Genomic DNA, 15,068 nt, shown 5'->3' with positions numbered 1-15,068 from the left:
GCAATGTAGCAATTTTTAATCAAAGAGAAAAAGATTACGCAACATTTCTAACTCAAACGTTTACAATTGCTAAATGAAAAGGACGAAGTGAGAAAAGATAGTGAGAGAAATTTTAATAAAAAGATAAGGGATTTTAATTTAGTAAAAAAAAAAAAAAGTTTGAATAAATAGCACCTGTATTTACAGATGATCCTTATCTTAAGGACTGAGAAAATCTTATTGGATTTTTTTATCAATGTATCCTCGTATCATAATGAATTCCCAAGTTCTCCTTCTAGAAGGAATTCATTTTCTAGAAATTTGAGTAATTTACGATTTATGCCACTATTCAGAATGCAATCTATTGTTTTTTTAATAATTAAATTTTCTATTATATGTAAGAATACTTTAACCAACTTTGAGCTCTCATTGCCTCTTATACCATTTTTTTTAACGAAATTAAAAGTATAATTGTGCAATATAGATATATAAGTATAATAATGGACTACGGATTCAAGAACATGAATTATACCAAAACGGAAACGCTTTGCAAAATTAATATAAAAAAAAGACGCCGTCTGCTGACAAGGTTGCTTTCATGCCTCAAAAAAGCTCTCGACTTCCCTTGAAATAAGAAAATTGGTAAAACCTCTTATTTGGTCAAACAAGATCTATGAAATCCGGTTTAGCTAACAAGAAGCCCTTATTTCTTCAGGAAGATTTATGAAAATACGAATATAGATTTCTATTATAGTAGATGCAGAACGTTCTGTACATGATATCGCGACAAATTAGAAAGATATATGCCTGCTAATTGGCTATACAGCGTCTCAAGACTTATCGTGACACCCGTTAATGGTATGTTCCCGAGACGAAAATTCAAAATGTAATATTACGATGGTTTTTAAATGGGAAAGATTTAAAGTAGGCAAATCAGATTATCCGAAATTTTCGCGCTCAGATATGATACATCGCATAGTGAAGGGATATACAAAATTAATATGAAAAATAAGCAATATATTTGGAACATCTTCATTAATGTATAATGTGTCATAATTGAGCGTGCACATTTCGAATATTTTGCTACCTTTAAACTTTTCTTATTTAAAAAAAAAAAAACTGTTGTAATCATAACATTTTAGAAATTGAAGGAATTGGTACAATTGAATAAATCAAAATAGTATGAAGCAATAATAATAAGGAGGTGACATTGGATGTTTGCGTATACATGTACAATAATAGTATATTAGCATTAAAAAATTACATATAAATGTTTCCTATGTTTAAACCATTTTTAGTAAATTGTCACAAATAATAAACTTGTGATTCAGTGTTGCACCTGTTGGATGTGAGTCACATGGTAGTTAAATTCTACAAATTAAAAATTGAAAGCAGGTTATGTCATGATGCATAAGTGATGCATAACAATCAGTCTGAAACAATTAAGATAACGCTTAATTAAGATATCGTATAGTACATATAGATTATGACTTACATGTGCGGAACACGTTGCAGTGCGATAAATGACGGAGACAGTAATGCGATTTGCGCTCAATCAATTTACGTTTTCACGTTTGAAGAACGCGGCGTATGGAGCAAACTGTCACGCTTGAAATATTTTTTGCTGAAATGCATGTTTTTTTAACATTGTCACATGCTTTTCTGAGAAACTACTGAACCGATCGATTTCTGCCTTGAAGAAAAATATTCGTAATATCGTTATGGTTATAGAACCAAGACTTTTTTTAATATCTTAAGGAATTTTTCTACAGCTTGCAAAAGTTTAAAAAATTTTGTAAAATTTCGTTCTTTATTATGCATACAAATAGTCAATGTCTACTCCTTATTAGCATTATTAACTTTATACTACGCAACATTTTAATGAATCTTTCGTGCTGATCTTAAACCAATGCTCCAAGATTTATTTTAACATTAATTGTACATTAATGTAATTTCAAAACAAAACTCCTATAAACCGACAGAAATAAAAGGATCACATACGCGTATCCTTTTATTTCTGTCGGTTTATAGGATTTTTATTTCAAAATTAGATTAATGTACATTAAAATAAATCTTGGAGCGTTGATTTAAGACCAGCACAAAAGACACGATCCCTTGGACAGTATAAACAGAATGTCTTGATTCATGTGGTATTTATGAATGATATCTTTATTGTATATTAACATAATATGAAAATCGAATTTTTATAAAATTAAAAAAGTAATAAACACTAAAACGCCAATACTCTGGATATTTTCAAATTAGAGTTAAAACATCGTAAAAACAATTTCTAAAATTATCCTTCAAAATAGAATATCCCCTTAAATGTTACGGTAAGTCTAAAACACCCTATATATATCCGATTTATAAATTTATCGTGCAAGTCATTTAAGCGATTGCGGGTAAAGACCAGGTGGGATCTGCGTGCGGTCGATTTATCTGTTTAAATAAGACCCGAAGCTATGCAGATTCGTGGCTCGAGTTCAAGTAACACGTTACCCACCTCGTTCTCATTCATTCACTCGGCTCGTTCGTTCCGTTCTTCCTCGCGGGTATCGACGTTAGAAGATATTTAGACGTAATCTGGGAAAACAATTCACCATATACAGGGTGATTATTAATGAATGTCCCCACTTTTTATCATAGGAGCACGCATTTGTAATTTCTAATATAATAATAGGGAAAAGTAGGGTTATTGTACGCACAGGTAATTGTACGCTTCGTGGTTTGGCATCTTCCCGATGAATACAGATTATATCACGACGATATTTGTAGGTTGAAGGTATTTTTTTAATATATAACCACACGTTATATCATTTAAAAACGTAGTTAATTGAAAAAAGAAGAAAAAGTAAAATCATGATTTTTGTTGCGATTTCGGCGTTCAGAAAATAAGGCAATAAGTCCGTATTTTTACTTTATTCATTTGATCTTGTTTTACCTAACAAAAGTACGTTTTTTCCTGCGTTCTTTGAGCTATTGTTTATTAAATTTACTTAAATAGTTATCAAGTAATTGTTTTTTTATGAAATCAAGTCCGCCGTGGACAATTTTACGCATCCATCTTGAAAGGCGTGAGACCACGTGAGACCAACTATAGTGCCACTAGTACAGTGTAGTGTAGTGTAGTGCAGCTAAAAGAATGGGCTATAACCTCCGCGTACATTTATCCAACTGCGCGTACAATTACCCAAGGCGCGAGAAATTTTTTCGTTTATCCACTTGCCTCTTTTTGCTGAATATAGCATTACCAAATGAAAAATTGTTCAATATGACAATACATAATGATAAAAAAATGTTTAAAGTTTCTATTTCTGTACTCGTATTGATTTCAACTTCAAAAATCACTTTACTGCGATAAATTTCCCTTAGGTGCGTGCAATTTACCTACTTTCCCCTATGTTAGAAATACGCATCCGTCGGTAAATCATGCTCCTATGGTAAAAAGTGGAGACATTCATTAATAATCACCTTGTCTAAATGGCACTGATTTATTTCGGCTGTATTTAATTCCCTTCCTGTCTCCATTCCTTTTTTTCATAGCCGCCACTCTTGCATGGTATACATTAATAAGTACGTTTTACATCCAATAATAAAATGGACCATAGAATTGGTAAATTAATAAACTCTCTCCATAAATTTGGCCGTACCACATTATGAAATAGAGACGGGGCATTTTGGTATGGCGATGTTAAGGTTATAACTTTAGATATATCTTTATGACTTGATTCGGTATCTAAATTCCCGACTGCCAACTGCAGTCGATAAATATTTATGATATTGATTTATATGAAAACATAATTTGCAATCGAGAAACCAATTTATTCTCCTTCCATTATTCATCGATCCATGTATATCCGGCGTGGCTCGATTAACGGACGGACGAAACGATATATCGATGGAAGCTGCGTTGATATCGCGCGAGTTGGTCCCGGTGGGTCCGGAGTTTGTCCGACAGATCGGAAAATCTATTCAAAAGCTCCTCGTAGTTGCTCGCGCGAGCGGCGTAAGCGCCGATCGTGTAATATTACTTGGTAAACGCCAGCGGGCGGATAAACGCGGGAAACATGAGCAGGGGGGAGGGGAGGAGGGGGCGAGGAATGAAAACGGGGGAGGAAGGGGGAGAGAGGAAATTTGCAAGAAACTATATTTACGGAGTTCGTTCCGGAACATTGACCCACGGGGAGAGAAGTTACACCGATGGAAGCCGCTCGGAGGTGTTCCGGGAGACCGCAGCGGCACAACAACGGCGGTTTTTCTTTTCTGGTATACAAGCAAGAACCTAAACGCTTCTCTAAACGTTCTCGCTCCTTGTTTCATACTCCGACGACGGACAGGGACGGTGCGCTGCGCGATCCTTTTATTTCTGTCGGTTTATTGGATGCCGTGGACGTAAGGACGAAGGACCTAGTCCTTCGTGGGAAGGAACGATGCGGTTTCTTTCCGCTTGGACGAAGGAGCGGACAGAAGAAAGAGAAGGGGAGAGAAACGCAGGGAGAGAAAGAGAGAGAGAGAGAGAGAGAGAGGGAGAGGAAACTCCTATCTACCTCGAAACGGCCACAAAGAATATCGAGCCCTTCCGCTCTCTCCCTCTCTTCTTCCAAGATCCGCGCTGCTCCGACACACAGGAAGTCCACTTTGACATTGTTCGTAGACTATCGACTGCGCTCGCAAAAAGTTGCCGCCCTTCACCGGCAAGCGAAGCCCGAGAGATTTTTCCAAAAAGATCCGCTGGTACATGCATCACAGCGATCTCGTGAGTAATGCTCGATTATTTTGTGAGGTGCGACAGGTTTATGAGAGGGAATGAGTGGAATTCAGTCTGCCGAGCAGTTTCTCAGATGTTAGAGCGCGATGTTCCCATCAAGGACAATTAACAGATGCTCATCAAATTCTATGGGACGACCCGAATGTGCTTTACCGACCAAATAATAATTATCAGATCTAACTCTCTCTTTTTCAGATCTAAGTTGATACGTCCCTTCAGTCGTAGGATTTCTACGTAAAAACGTTCTGAGCATTTCGTGCAATTATCTTGTTCCAATATCTCTTTCATTTGTATTGTGAAACACACGATCCTCTAACAATAAATAATTCACTAGCAATAAAAAGAGACAAATATTTCAAAGTTCATTCTTGATTGCTTGAATCATGCAAATTATAATGTTTTTTAACGTTTTTCGCTGCGATTTACTTTAATTGAAAATCGCGTGCAGCTCGTTACGCTGCGACATAATATCAGAACGAGTGCCATACGGGAAAAATTTAACTTCCCCGTATAAGAAGAATCTATTTGCACATGGAGTATTGCAGGAAATTAAGTAATATAAAAAAAGTATTAAATGTGACACACACATCCTTCCGAAGCAAAAAACATTTTCTTAATAAATGATGCAGTTGAAATATAATATATATTAAAAAATTTATACTATTTAACAATAAATTACATAATTAATCGATGCAAATAACTAAGAATTAATGATACGAAAGAAGAATTCGGCAAAAACATTCAGCTTAATGCATGAAAAAGTGTATGTAACAAAAGTTTCACACAACCGAAATTGTATTCATTGTTATTTCACGCAAATTCAATGTATACAAGAAGGATTAAAAGTGATTAAAGTTCCCTGGTTACCTGGATTATAGTGAAAAACAAACTTGGCGCGAATCACATTAAAATGCAGTGTTTCACATCGACATTTCATAATATGGTAATTATTTACAATATAAATTAATAAAAAGATTATTGCAATATTATTTGCAGATATATGTAAACAAAAGAGCAACAATTATATAAGATAGAGATATTAATAATCGCTTATTAATCTAACAAAATTGTAATGTATAATATATACTGTATACATATCTAAATATTATCAGTTCAGGTATATACATTATATCATTTTCATATAAATTTACATCATGTCTATTATTTTTCCAAATTTTCGTACTGTATGTTTTTGATAATATAAATTTATTCACAGAAATGCAATTGATTCCGATTCACCACGTTTTCTCTTTACTATAGTTCAGTTGATCGCTCTACTTACTTTCAATTCACTTTATGTAACTTAGAATTTGAAATAACAATGGCGTTAAATCTTTTTGCTGCATATTTTTTTAATGCGTTAAACTATCGCAAATATGCAGTGTTCACATAAAAATAAAAGAGTCAATGCGTAGAAAATTTTTTAATCATTTCATAATTTGAAAATTATTGATTTTTATTTTCACGTCATTTTCACTTCATTAATAACGGTATCACATCAATTATCACATCGATTTCTGTCTTTTTTTAAGCATTTAGGAAAATGTATCGTACTTGATATGCTTTTCGCGACAGTCTCGAAACTCGGAATTGCTTTCATCGTATTATTATTATCAATAACGATACAGTGCGCCACGCGTGAAAAAATTTCAGATCGATTGGATTCTCCTTTTCGTATCGCTTCAAGAACGAGAGGCGATCGTTTCTCCGCGGTGAAATCTGGGCGTCGGCGTCTAGATAAGGGTAAGAGAAAAAGGAGGAAGAAACGGGCGGGAGGGGAAAGGTGCGAGGAGAGGAAAGGATCGAAGGAGGTAAATTGCCCCGAGATATTTAATCCCGCGGAAAGGCCGAGGGATCTCTCCTTTATTGGCTCGGCGAGTGAGCAACGACGGGCGAGATAAGTTTCCCGTCGGATCGATGGCCAATCGCGTTAAGCGATTTTCGCGCCTCGTTATCCTTTGTTTCCATCCGGTGGACGGTCGACTGCATCTCGTCGACGACGGCACGGCGATGCTCCTTCGTCTTTCGTGACGTCGAAGGATCGATCTTATATCGCGCGTCGCTCGCGTTTCTCTCTATCTTTCTCCCTGTCTCTCTCCCTCTCTTCCATCGTCTACGCGAAGAATCGTCGACTTTCACATTCCTCAATGCCAGGGGAAATTACCGAGGGGTAAACTGCGTCCCGGTGAGAGCGACTTCTCCGTACGAGACTTTCCGATAGCGACGACGAGATAGCGAGCGAGAACGATTTTCAATTGAGATACCCCCACGCAACTTTGTACTCGTCGAATCGCTCTCGTCTCTTTCTTTCTTTCTTTCTCTCTCCCCTGAGATATTACAAATTAATTAGATGTTCCAGAGAGAAGGAAAATCTTTGAAATAGGGTCTAAAAGTATTTACACATTTACACGTACAGAGCAGTTACATTTCGTAAAATGTAATAGTAACAGAGATAATCGACAGATTTGTACTCAACAATTCTTAAAAATTCAATATCACTAGAGCTTCTAAAAAAAAAATACAAAAAATCCCTTAAACCTACAATTTTTCTTGAAATCTGCATAATTTAATTTGCTATTAAAATCTTATATTCAAAAACTTATTATTCCCTAGTATAAAACACTACATAATTGTTCCATCGTTACAATTTGCTTTATTACAAGTAAAAGAAATGTAATAAAAAATATGACGACCCGTAGTTAAGAGTCAGACAAATGTTGATATCGGTTATTAAAATTTTGCATAATTCCGGTATGAATCGCGCGGAGTGTGGATGAAACGAGGATAAGGGTAGCAGCGAGACGACGCGACGTCGCTTCGGCATCACATTGTCGCCGACACCGTCGCCGCCGTCGTCGTTGTTGCTGTTTTCATCTACCAGCTTCCGTCGACACGGAGGAGGCCTGAATTAAGCTCCATTTTCATAGAGCGCGCGCGCATCGCGATTGAATTGCCGCCCGCTTGGCTTTGCGCGCCAAGTGCTTTCGTAAATTAAGCGACATTGTACCTTAACGAATGGGATTCATGCGAATACGGCCTATGTCCTCCTGCCGAACGGCCCGGAAAATTTGCCCACCAAGACGCAAGAATGGAAGAAAAGTGGTAGCAGCGACCCGGTCGCACCCCCGGATGCGAAGGGTCTCCAAGTCAATTTCAGGGTTCGTTTACAGCCCTTTCGGGAATAACAACAGCCTCGACATGCGGAACCCACCTCCACGCAATTACCCTAAAATTAACACTTTCAACTCATCTTTTAATGATGACAGTCAGCCCTGAATTTACTTGTCCGCGGAAAAAATAGAGCACATCTTTCTATTCTTTATTTCAAATTGAAGAATTATCTTAGCTGCAAAGATGAGTCTATTTAAATCTATTTAATTATAAAAACTTTGTATTAGATGTGTTGTTTGTATTCTTCCTTACCAATTTATATAACTTGAGAAGAGAAAATATATTGCTGCTTACAAAATAGATGCTAAACGCTACAAGGGAACTGTCTATAGTACATTTGTAATATATTTCTCTAAAATATAATACTGAAGCTCAATTTTATACACGTCGTATACTTGTTCATTATGCGGTTTTTGTAAATTTGTGTTCATCCGACGTTGTGTTCCGTCGACGCGAATTTACATCACTGGCAATTCATTATCGTAGCGTATCGTACCCATAAAGAAGCAGAGGCATATACGGTGGCGAATTCATCGAGAAAGCGAGAAAATTAATACAAAAGACACGCAAAGAGGGCACAAAAGTGAGGGTTCGCGCCGGGGACGGTCGGAGGAGCGAATATTCCTCCTCCGAAGGCAAGGCGTTATTGCTCCGGTGGTGAGTTTATGGCGGTTAATGGTGGTGGTGGTTTACGCCGGTGGCCACGGCGGTACCGCCGGTCTCGTACCAAGCAATATCTGGTCAGTCACGTAGACTGACCTCAGCACCGGAGCAATAACGACGCCCGTCTGGACGTTTCTCCGTCGCAGTCATCGAGTACGTGGAGGATGGCGAGCAGAGGTGATGCTGGACATCACATGGAGAACAGCGTTCTTTCCTCGAACTTTCCTTCGGGTGGCATTAGGCACGTTACCTCAATACAACGCGACTTCAAACGAACGAACGTGCGACCATCTCGATGAGCAACATGAGTTTTACGAGAACGTAAATGTATCTGAATGAATTATTTACCAAAGCGAATAATAAAGCGTCGCAACAGATCATATAGGAGAGAGTTGTCAAATGCGTAACACTTAAGCCATTTTTTTATATTTCGCATTTAGTGCTGTTTTGAATGTAAATCGAAGTTCGAAATTGTAGCTTAACGTTTCAGGTGATATATTACTATCACGTTAAACCTTTCAATAACAAATTTATTTTGTTATAAGTTTTTTCTGTAAGATGCTGCGAAAGACGTGATTTAGAAAACCGGTCGGCTAAAGCGTATCTTGTCTCTTCAATCGTAATACTTTTGAAAATATCGAATTTATAAATTAATTAAAACATAAGGACACCGAAATAAAATTGGTTTAAAGTTATTCTTGCAATTGATGGGTTTATTTATATCAATTATAAGTCTCACTATTATCATTTATTAATCATACATTTAGTATCATTTATATTCTAGTAAAATTCGTAGTGATACGAGTTAGAAACTTGATAAAATTTATAAAAACATTTACTTTTTCAATAATTGTATATACAATAAATGTCAAATATTCTATAATAAACCTTCTTTCTCTCTCTTTTGTAACAATATAACAATTCAAAATAAAATTACATAATTACGTTATTATAAACTGCTGAACAACTTACGTGAGGTGTATCTGATTTTCTAAAATGTAGCATACACAAAACAAAATAAAATTTGTTAAACTTTTGTCTATACTATTTCTTATTTAGTTTTATTACCAATTGTTGCTAATGTTAAGTAAAAGTATAAAATATTGAAGACGTACGCTTTGGAAGACCAGTACGCATTCAGCAACTCTCTTCTACTTCACTAATTATTGAATTTATCTTGCCATAATGCGTAGGAATTTAGTATTTCGAAGAGAAAGCAGTAGAAATTGTAAAATTAATTTCTTTTAATATTAAATTATTAAAACTTCCTCTTACTCTTTCTTTAACGAAAGATTTCAATGTAATACTCTCGGAAATACTGAAGACATTCTTTTTTATCATCTTCTCAAAATTCTACCAAACTCTCGCGTTGTTCGAATAAATGAATACTTAATGACTGTTAATATTTGAGTAACGTATCGTTCTTTTGGTATCATCAGCAGACACGACAGCGCCAAATACATTTTTCGTAAAGTATACCTCCTTTCATAGCAAGATACGTAATCTCATTTTAACATGACGCTACATATTCTTTTCGAGAAAATCGAATAATAGTATCCTCCAAATAAGTATCCTCCAAATAACATGGGAATAAAATATGTAACCATGATGCTCGTGTTTATATACGTAAAATATTATATTACGTGTATAATTTGTTAAAAATGTTACAAGCATGTTAGGTTTAAACCAAGTTTCTTACAAGGAACTTTGTCAGCTATGATTATCACGTACAAGCGAACGTGCAAGTTCATAAAGTTTTAAAACCCTAACAAAAGAATTTTTTTGTACAATACTTAGATAGAACGATGGGAATATATGTGACACTCACCGTACATCTTCCCTTCGTCGGAAAGGATGATTTTGCGTCGACCGCATGGCGGATATATGGTAAGAGCTTCCTGAAAGCTCTGTTCGATATCCGGCGACCACACACCCTCCGCATCCGCTGCCGACAGGTCCTTCTCGTCCTGGAAAATACGATCACCTAATCTAGCATAGTCGAAGAAGGACGGATTGCAATTATCTTACATCAGTTATAGCTACGCGATTTCAATCTTAATATATTCCTTTGTTTGCAAAAGTTATAACATTCTCAATAATATCGTGTATTGATATAAATATAATAAAAGAATAATATTCGTGATATGGCCTACTAATTTTTAAATTAAAATTAAAATATGTTATATTCCTACTTATGTAGATAATCATGGAATAACAAACAGAAACAATCTATGTATGTTAAAGTGGAATTATCGACGAAACAGTTTAACAAAGCACACTAGACATCTAGACGAGCCAAAACAAGATCTAATTTTACAAACTTTTTTGTGGAAAAAATGGAGAGGTAATAAAATCGTGGTTACTCAATTATAAAAATTATATTTTTCTCTATGACATTTAAATTTTATTAAAAATGTTATAAATTTGCAATGCTATTCAAGTTTTCTTAAATAATGTTTTTTTAAATGGTATTTTAGAGTAATAACTGTTGCACTTACAAGACTTATTAAAAAGCAAAATGGTAAAAAGCTTTTCAAAGTTAAAACGTGATTCTAGTGTTCGACATAGCAATTTTTCGAAATATTGTATTTGAACAAACTAGCAGCTGATCAAAGTCAATATAACAGTTTTTTTTACTATAAATTAAATTGTTTTTCGGTTGCAATAAAAAAATTAAGCATTGTAAAAAATCTTTCATTAAGCAATTTTAGCGTCTAAAATAGTATGTTAAAATTGCAAGTTGATTGATCAAAATATATTCAGCACAGTGATCACGTGTTTTGAAAACATGATTTGAATGGCAACGCTATTTCATATAGTTTTTTTAATACAATTTAAATGTTAAATAAAGAAATCTTTACAATAGAATAAGCATGACTTTTCCATCTCTTTCCGTTTTTTCACGAATAATTCCTTCGTAAAACCTCGTGTAGATGTATCTGATTCCAATTTTTATGTATTTTTTAAATAGTTCTATTTTAGTCATTATAATCAATCACATTTTAAAAGTATAGAATAAGAAAAATAATTTTAACAAAATTGAACGTTTATACACGTGAAATATAAATATCTTCATCACACAATTTTGCATAAATTTATTTACGCAAACTGTAATCAAGTCAAAATAAAAAAAAATCAAGTCAGATAAATAACTTGATGTAGTAAATTGTACTAAAAAATTGGATTTAACAGTAATAAATTAACGAAACTGAGAAACGTAGTTAGAGTAATAAAAGCATTCTGATAAGCACGATTCTCCTCGTTGGACTCTGTCAAGTTTCCTAACGGAAAATTCTGTTACACTTCTGATAAGGTTCCCATCAGGATTTCCTCTCAGGACACGATTTAGGGATAACCTAACCTGCTACAGGTCTTGTTACACTCTGATTTAATTTCTGCTCGAGTATATCTAGAACATTTAACTATCATAAGGTTCATTTAACTATGTAATCTGCCTCATCGCATCGGAGCTTCGCGCGACGTTCCATAGATAGCATTGGACCACAAGCCGAAAGATTTGGCCAACGGCTAGATATAAGATAGACTCTTGTCTGACGTCTATTATGCAAAGTAAACAATTCGGATCACAATGCCGTAAGATGACACATTAAGTAATGGGAAGGTTAAAAAAACCTTCTTTATTATTATACTCTGATAATTTATTCAGTTACGTGACTCGAGGCCAATGAGTTGAGTTAACCGTTGCTACCATCAACAACTTACTGAGTGCCCGTTATTTCGTAGAAAAGTTCTATCAATGTTCAAACGGTCCTATTCTACTGCAAACTTATTTTTTATCGTCCTCATAATTATTCATTTAACTCATAATTATGAATAAAATATTCATAATTAACATTTAACATTAACATATAATTACATTCGTTCACTACAATAATTTTAACAATAATTTAGTTAATTCCATAAATGTGTTACACAATTAAATTTAATATTTATTTAAGATAAACGAAATATTAAAGGAATACCCAAATTTTCTTGAAACGTTCAGATAATTAATTCGATATATCTCGAGCTGTTTCAACTTATTTTTTTTTATAGTGTAGAAGATTCAGATTTCATCAGTAATAGTAAAAATTACATTACTCTTTTTATTTTGAATAAAACATAATATTTTTGTTTTATAACCTAATTGCTCTTTTCTCTGTATTGTATTATTCAATTTATAATTTACATTGCTTGCATCGTTTACATGAAAAGGATTCGTGTAAACGTAACGTAAACAATGTAGACGTAATCTTGAATTTTAGCGCATAACCCTGAATTTTAGATAATATTTGATTAATTCTTATTCAATTCCATGTAAATTTAAAAAAACTTGTATTGACGCGTGTTCCAACTATCGGTTTCAATTCGAATTTCTTTATGAACTATTGCAAACGTTCAATTGAAAACGTTCTCAATTCAATCATGATTCACGCGCAAACATTCATCACGTTCGTCACGATTGCGTTTCGTCGCGTATCGAAGGGTATCCGCGCCGCGATGCATTTCGACGACCTGGGCACGTTCGACACGAGAAAAGTTCATTTATCTTCGATTCCGCCGCTGACCGTGCGCGCGCGCGATTTATCTGCCGCGTCGATCGCGAACGTGGCCGGACCTCGGAGATCTTCCTCTCCCTCTGAAACAAAGGATCCCCCCAGCAGCCGCGAAGCCATGCCTGGAACGTGGCCGAGCGAGTGGACTTTATCCCGTCTTTCGCTTTCTCGCCGAATCGAGAGCATGCCCAGTGATTTCGCCTCTTCGTCCGTTTTTCTTTCGCGCGTCCATCGCGTCGAGATTCGCACGGTGTGCGAGAGAGGGTATCTTCCCGTTCGAAGGGCGGCGAGACGTCGCGCGAATACGCGATACACGGCGACACTCGGACGGTAGTCCCGAGTGGCACTACTTCGTTGAGACTGGAATTTCAACGAATCGAAAACCTCCGTGCCGCGCGAAGAGAAACGTGTGATTCCCCGTGTTTCACTCCGTGCTGAGAAACGCGCGGACGATTATCTTGGGCGTTTAGATACCGAGAAGTGCGGAAAGGGTGCGAGGAAACGGGCTTGTCTCTTCCGAGAACCCCAGTCACGTTCGCCACGTTCGATATAATATCGTCGAGCACGCGATCCAGAACGGAAGACTCTCCAGATGGTACGAAAAAGCCTACGATTTGATCTCGTCCACGTCGATCGAGGTCTAAGAGTAGATCAACCGCTACTGTACTTCGTTCGTATGCGTGACTGAATGAGAATGGTTTCCCATGAATATAAAATGAAGAGGAAACTGCGCGCTTGTTTTACTCTCGGTAAACGAATGGAAATAATAAAGAACATTATATAATAAGAAAATGAATAAAGATGTTTAAATATCTTCATCGCGTTGAAGAGATTACGTACGAAAGAAGACCGCAAGGAGCAAGCCCGAGAATTAAATTGCATGGCCGACGTACAGCTTTGAAGTGGTTTCGTACGTTCTGACCTAAATAAATCCAATTTGCATGTGCCAAAGTTAACGAACTAATGTTTAAATAATCTCGTGCATTTTCATCACTTTAGTATTCACGTTGTTGTTTTAATGCAGTAGAATATATTACAAATGCAAATAAGTTTTCATATAAAAACTACCGTAAAAGTGATTTAATCTCCAACCGCAAAATTCATAGCGATCTATTGAAATTTCAACGTCGTATAATTTTTTCGCTTGGAAGGCCACTTTCTTTTCACATCGTGTAACTTCGTTATTCGGTATAAGCTGCAATCAATAATAACCGTAACTTTAGTATTGACTTTATTAACTTGTGTCGAAGATTATAAAATATTGCTGTAATAAATTATCATTAAATTTAAATTTGGCATTCACAAAGTGCCCTATAAACTCTACGTAATGATTTTATAAGATTTATATCCTTTATTAAATGTTTTGAATTAACTTTTTTTCCTGTCAAATTTAAGGCGTGATACGAAGATGCAGAGCACGATTATACTCGCTTATAATAGTGAAAAATGAAATTGAACACCTCGCAAGGAAAACTAAACAAGAAAAAGAACAATAATTGTTCTCAATATATCAATCCTTTCAGGTCCGACCTTTTTTAGCCACAATTGGCCTCTTATTAATAATTTAACGTCTTATTAGTAATTACTTACCTTCAAAATGAGTTCAAAAAGAATTCAAATCTTAATTCGTGTGGATGCGTATTTTTCATTTTTACATCCTATTATGAATATTTGATAAGCTTTGCAAATCCAGAAATGAAAATTACAAGAATGCCAATTTTTTGTAAAAAGTCCTATCTTTAAAATGACAAAAAGGAGTTAATATCTTTATGTTTGTGAAAGAATGAATTTTTGAAGACTTAAAATACACATGTCCCACCAGGCACCATAGGGCTAAAAAAACTATTAAAAGTTAACAAAATAATTTTTAAATATTACACATACATTATATCGATTACAAAGTTCAACTATATGACGTAAATTGATAACTT

The 15,068-nt window shown here is 35.4% G+C and overlaps 1 protein-coding gene across 7 annotated transcripts in view; it reads right to left on the bottom strand.

Moving 5' to 3' along the window:
• Positions 1–15,068, bottom strand: part of LOC105200450 (protein scalloped) — a 213,456-nt gene that overhangs the window by 46,380 nt on the left and 152,008 nt on the right. For all 7 annotated transcript variants that reach the window (XM_026138739.2, XM_026138742.2, XM_026138738.2 and 4 more), the window contains one exon: positions 10,410–10,548. In XM_026138739.2, the coding sequence (XP_025994524.1) occupies positions 10,410–10,548 (139 nt within the window). The remainder of the gene's footprint in view (positions 1–10,409; positions 10,549–15,068) is intronic.

Source organism: Solenopsis invicta, chromosome 1 (genome assembly GCF_016802725.1).
Source record: "Solenopsis invicta isolate M01_SB chromosome 1, UNIL_Sinv_3.0, whole genome shotgun sequence".
NCBI lineage: Eukaryota > Metazoa > Arthropoda > Insecta > Hymenoptera > Formicidae > Solenopsis > Solenopsis invicta.
This window is presented reverse-complemented; position numbering and strand designations above follow the sequence as displayed.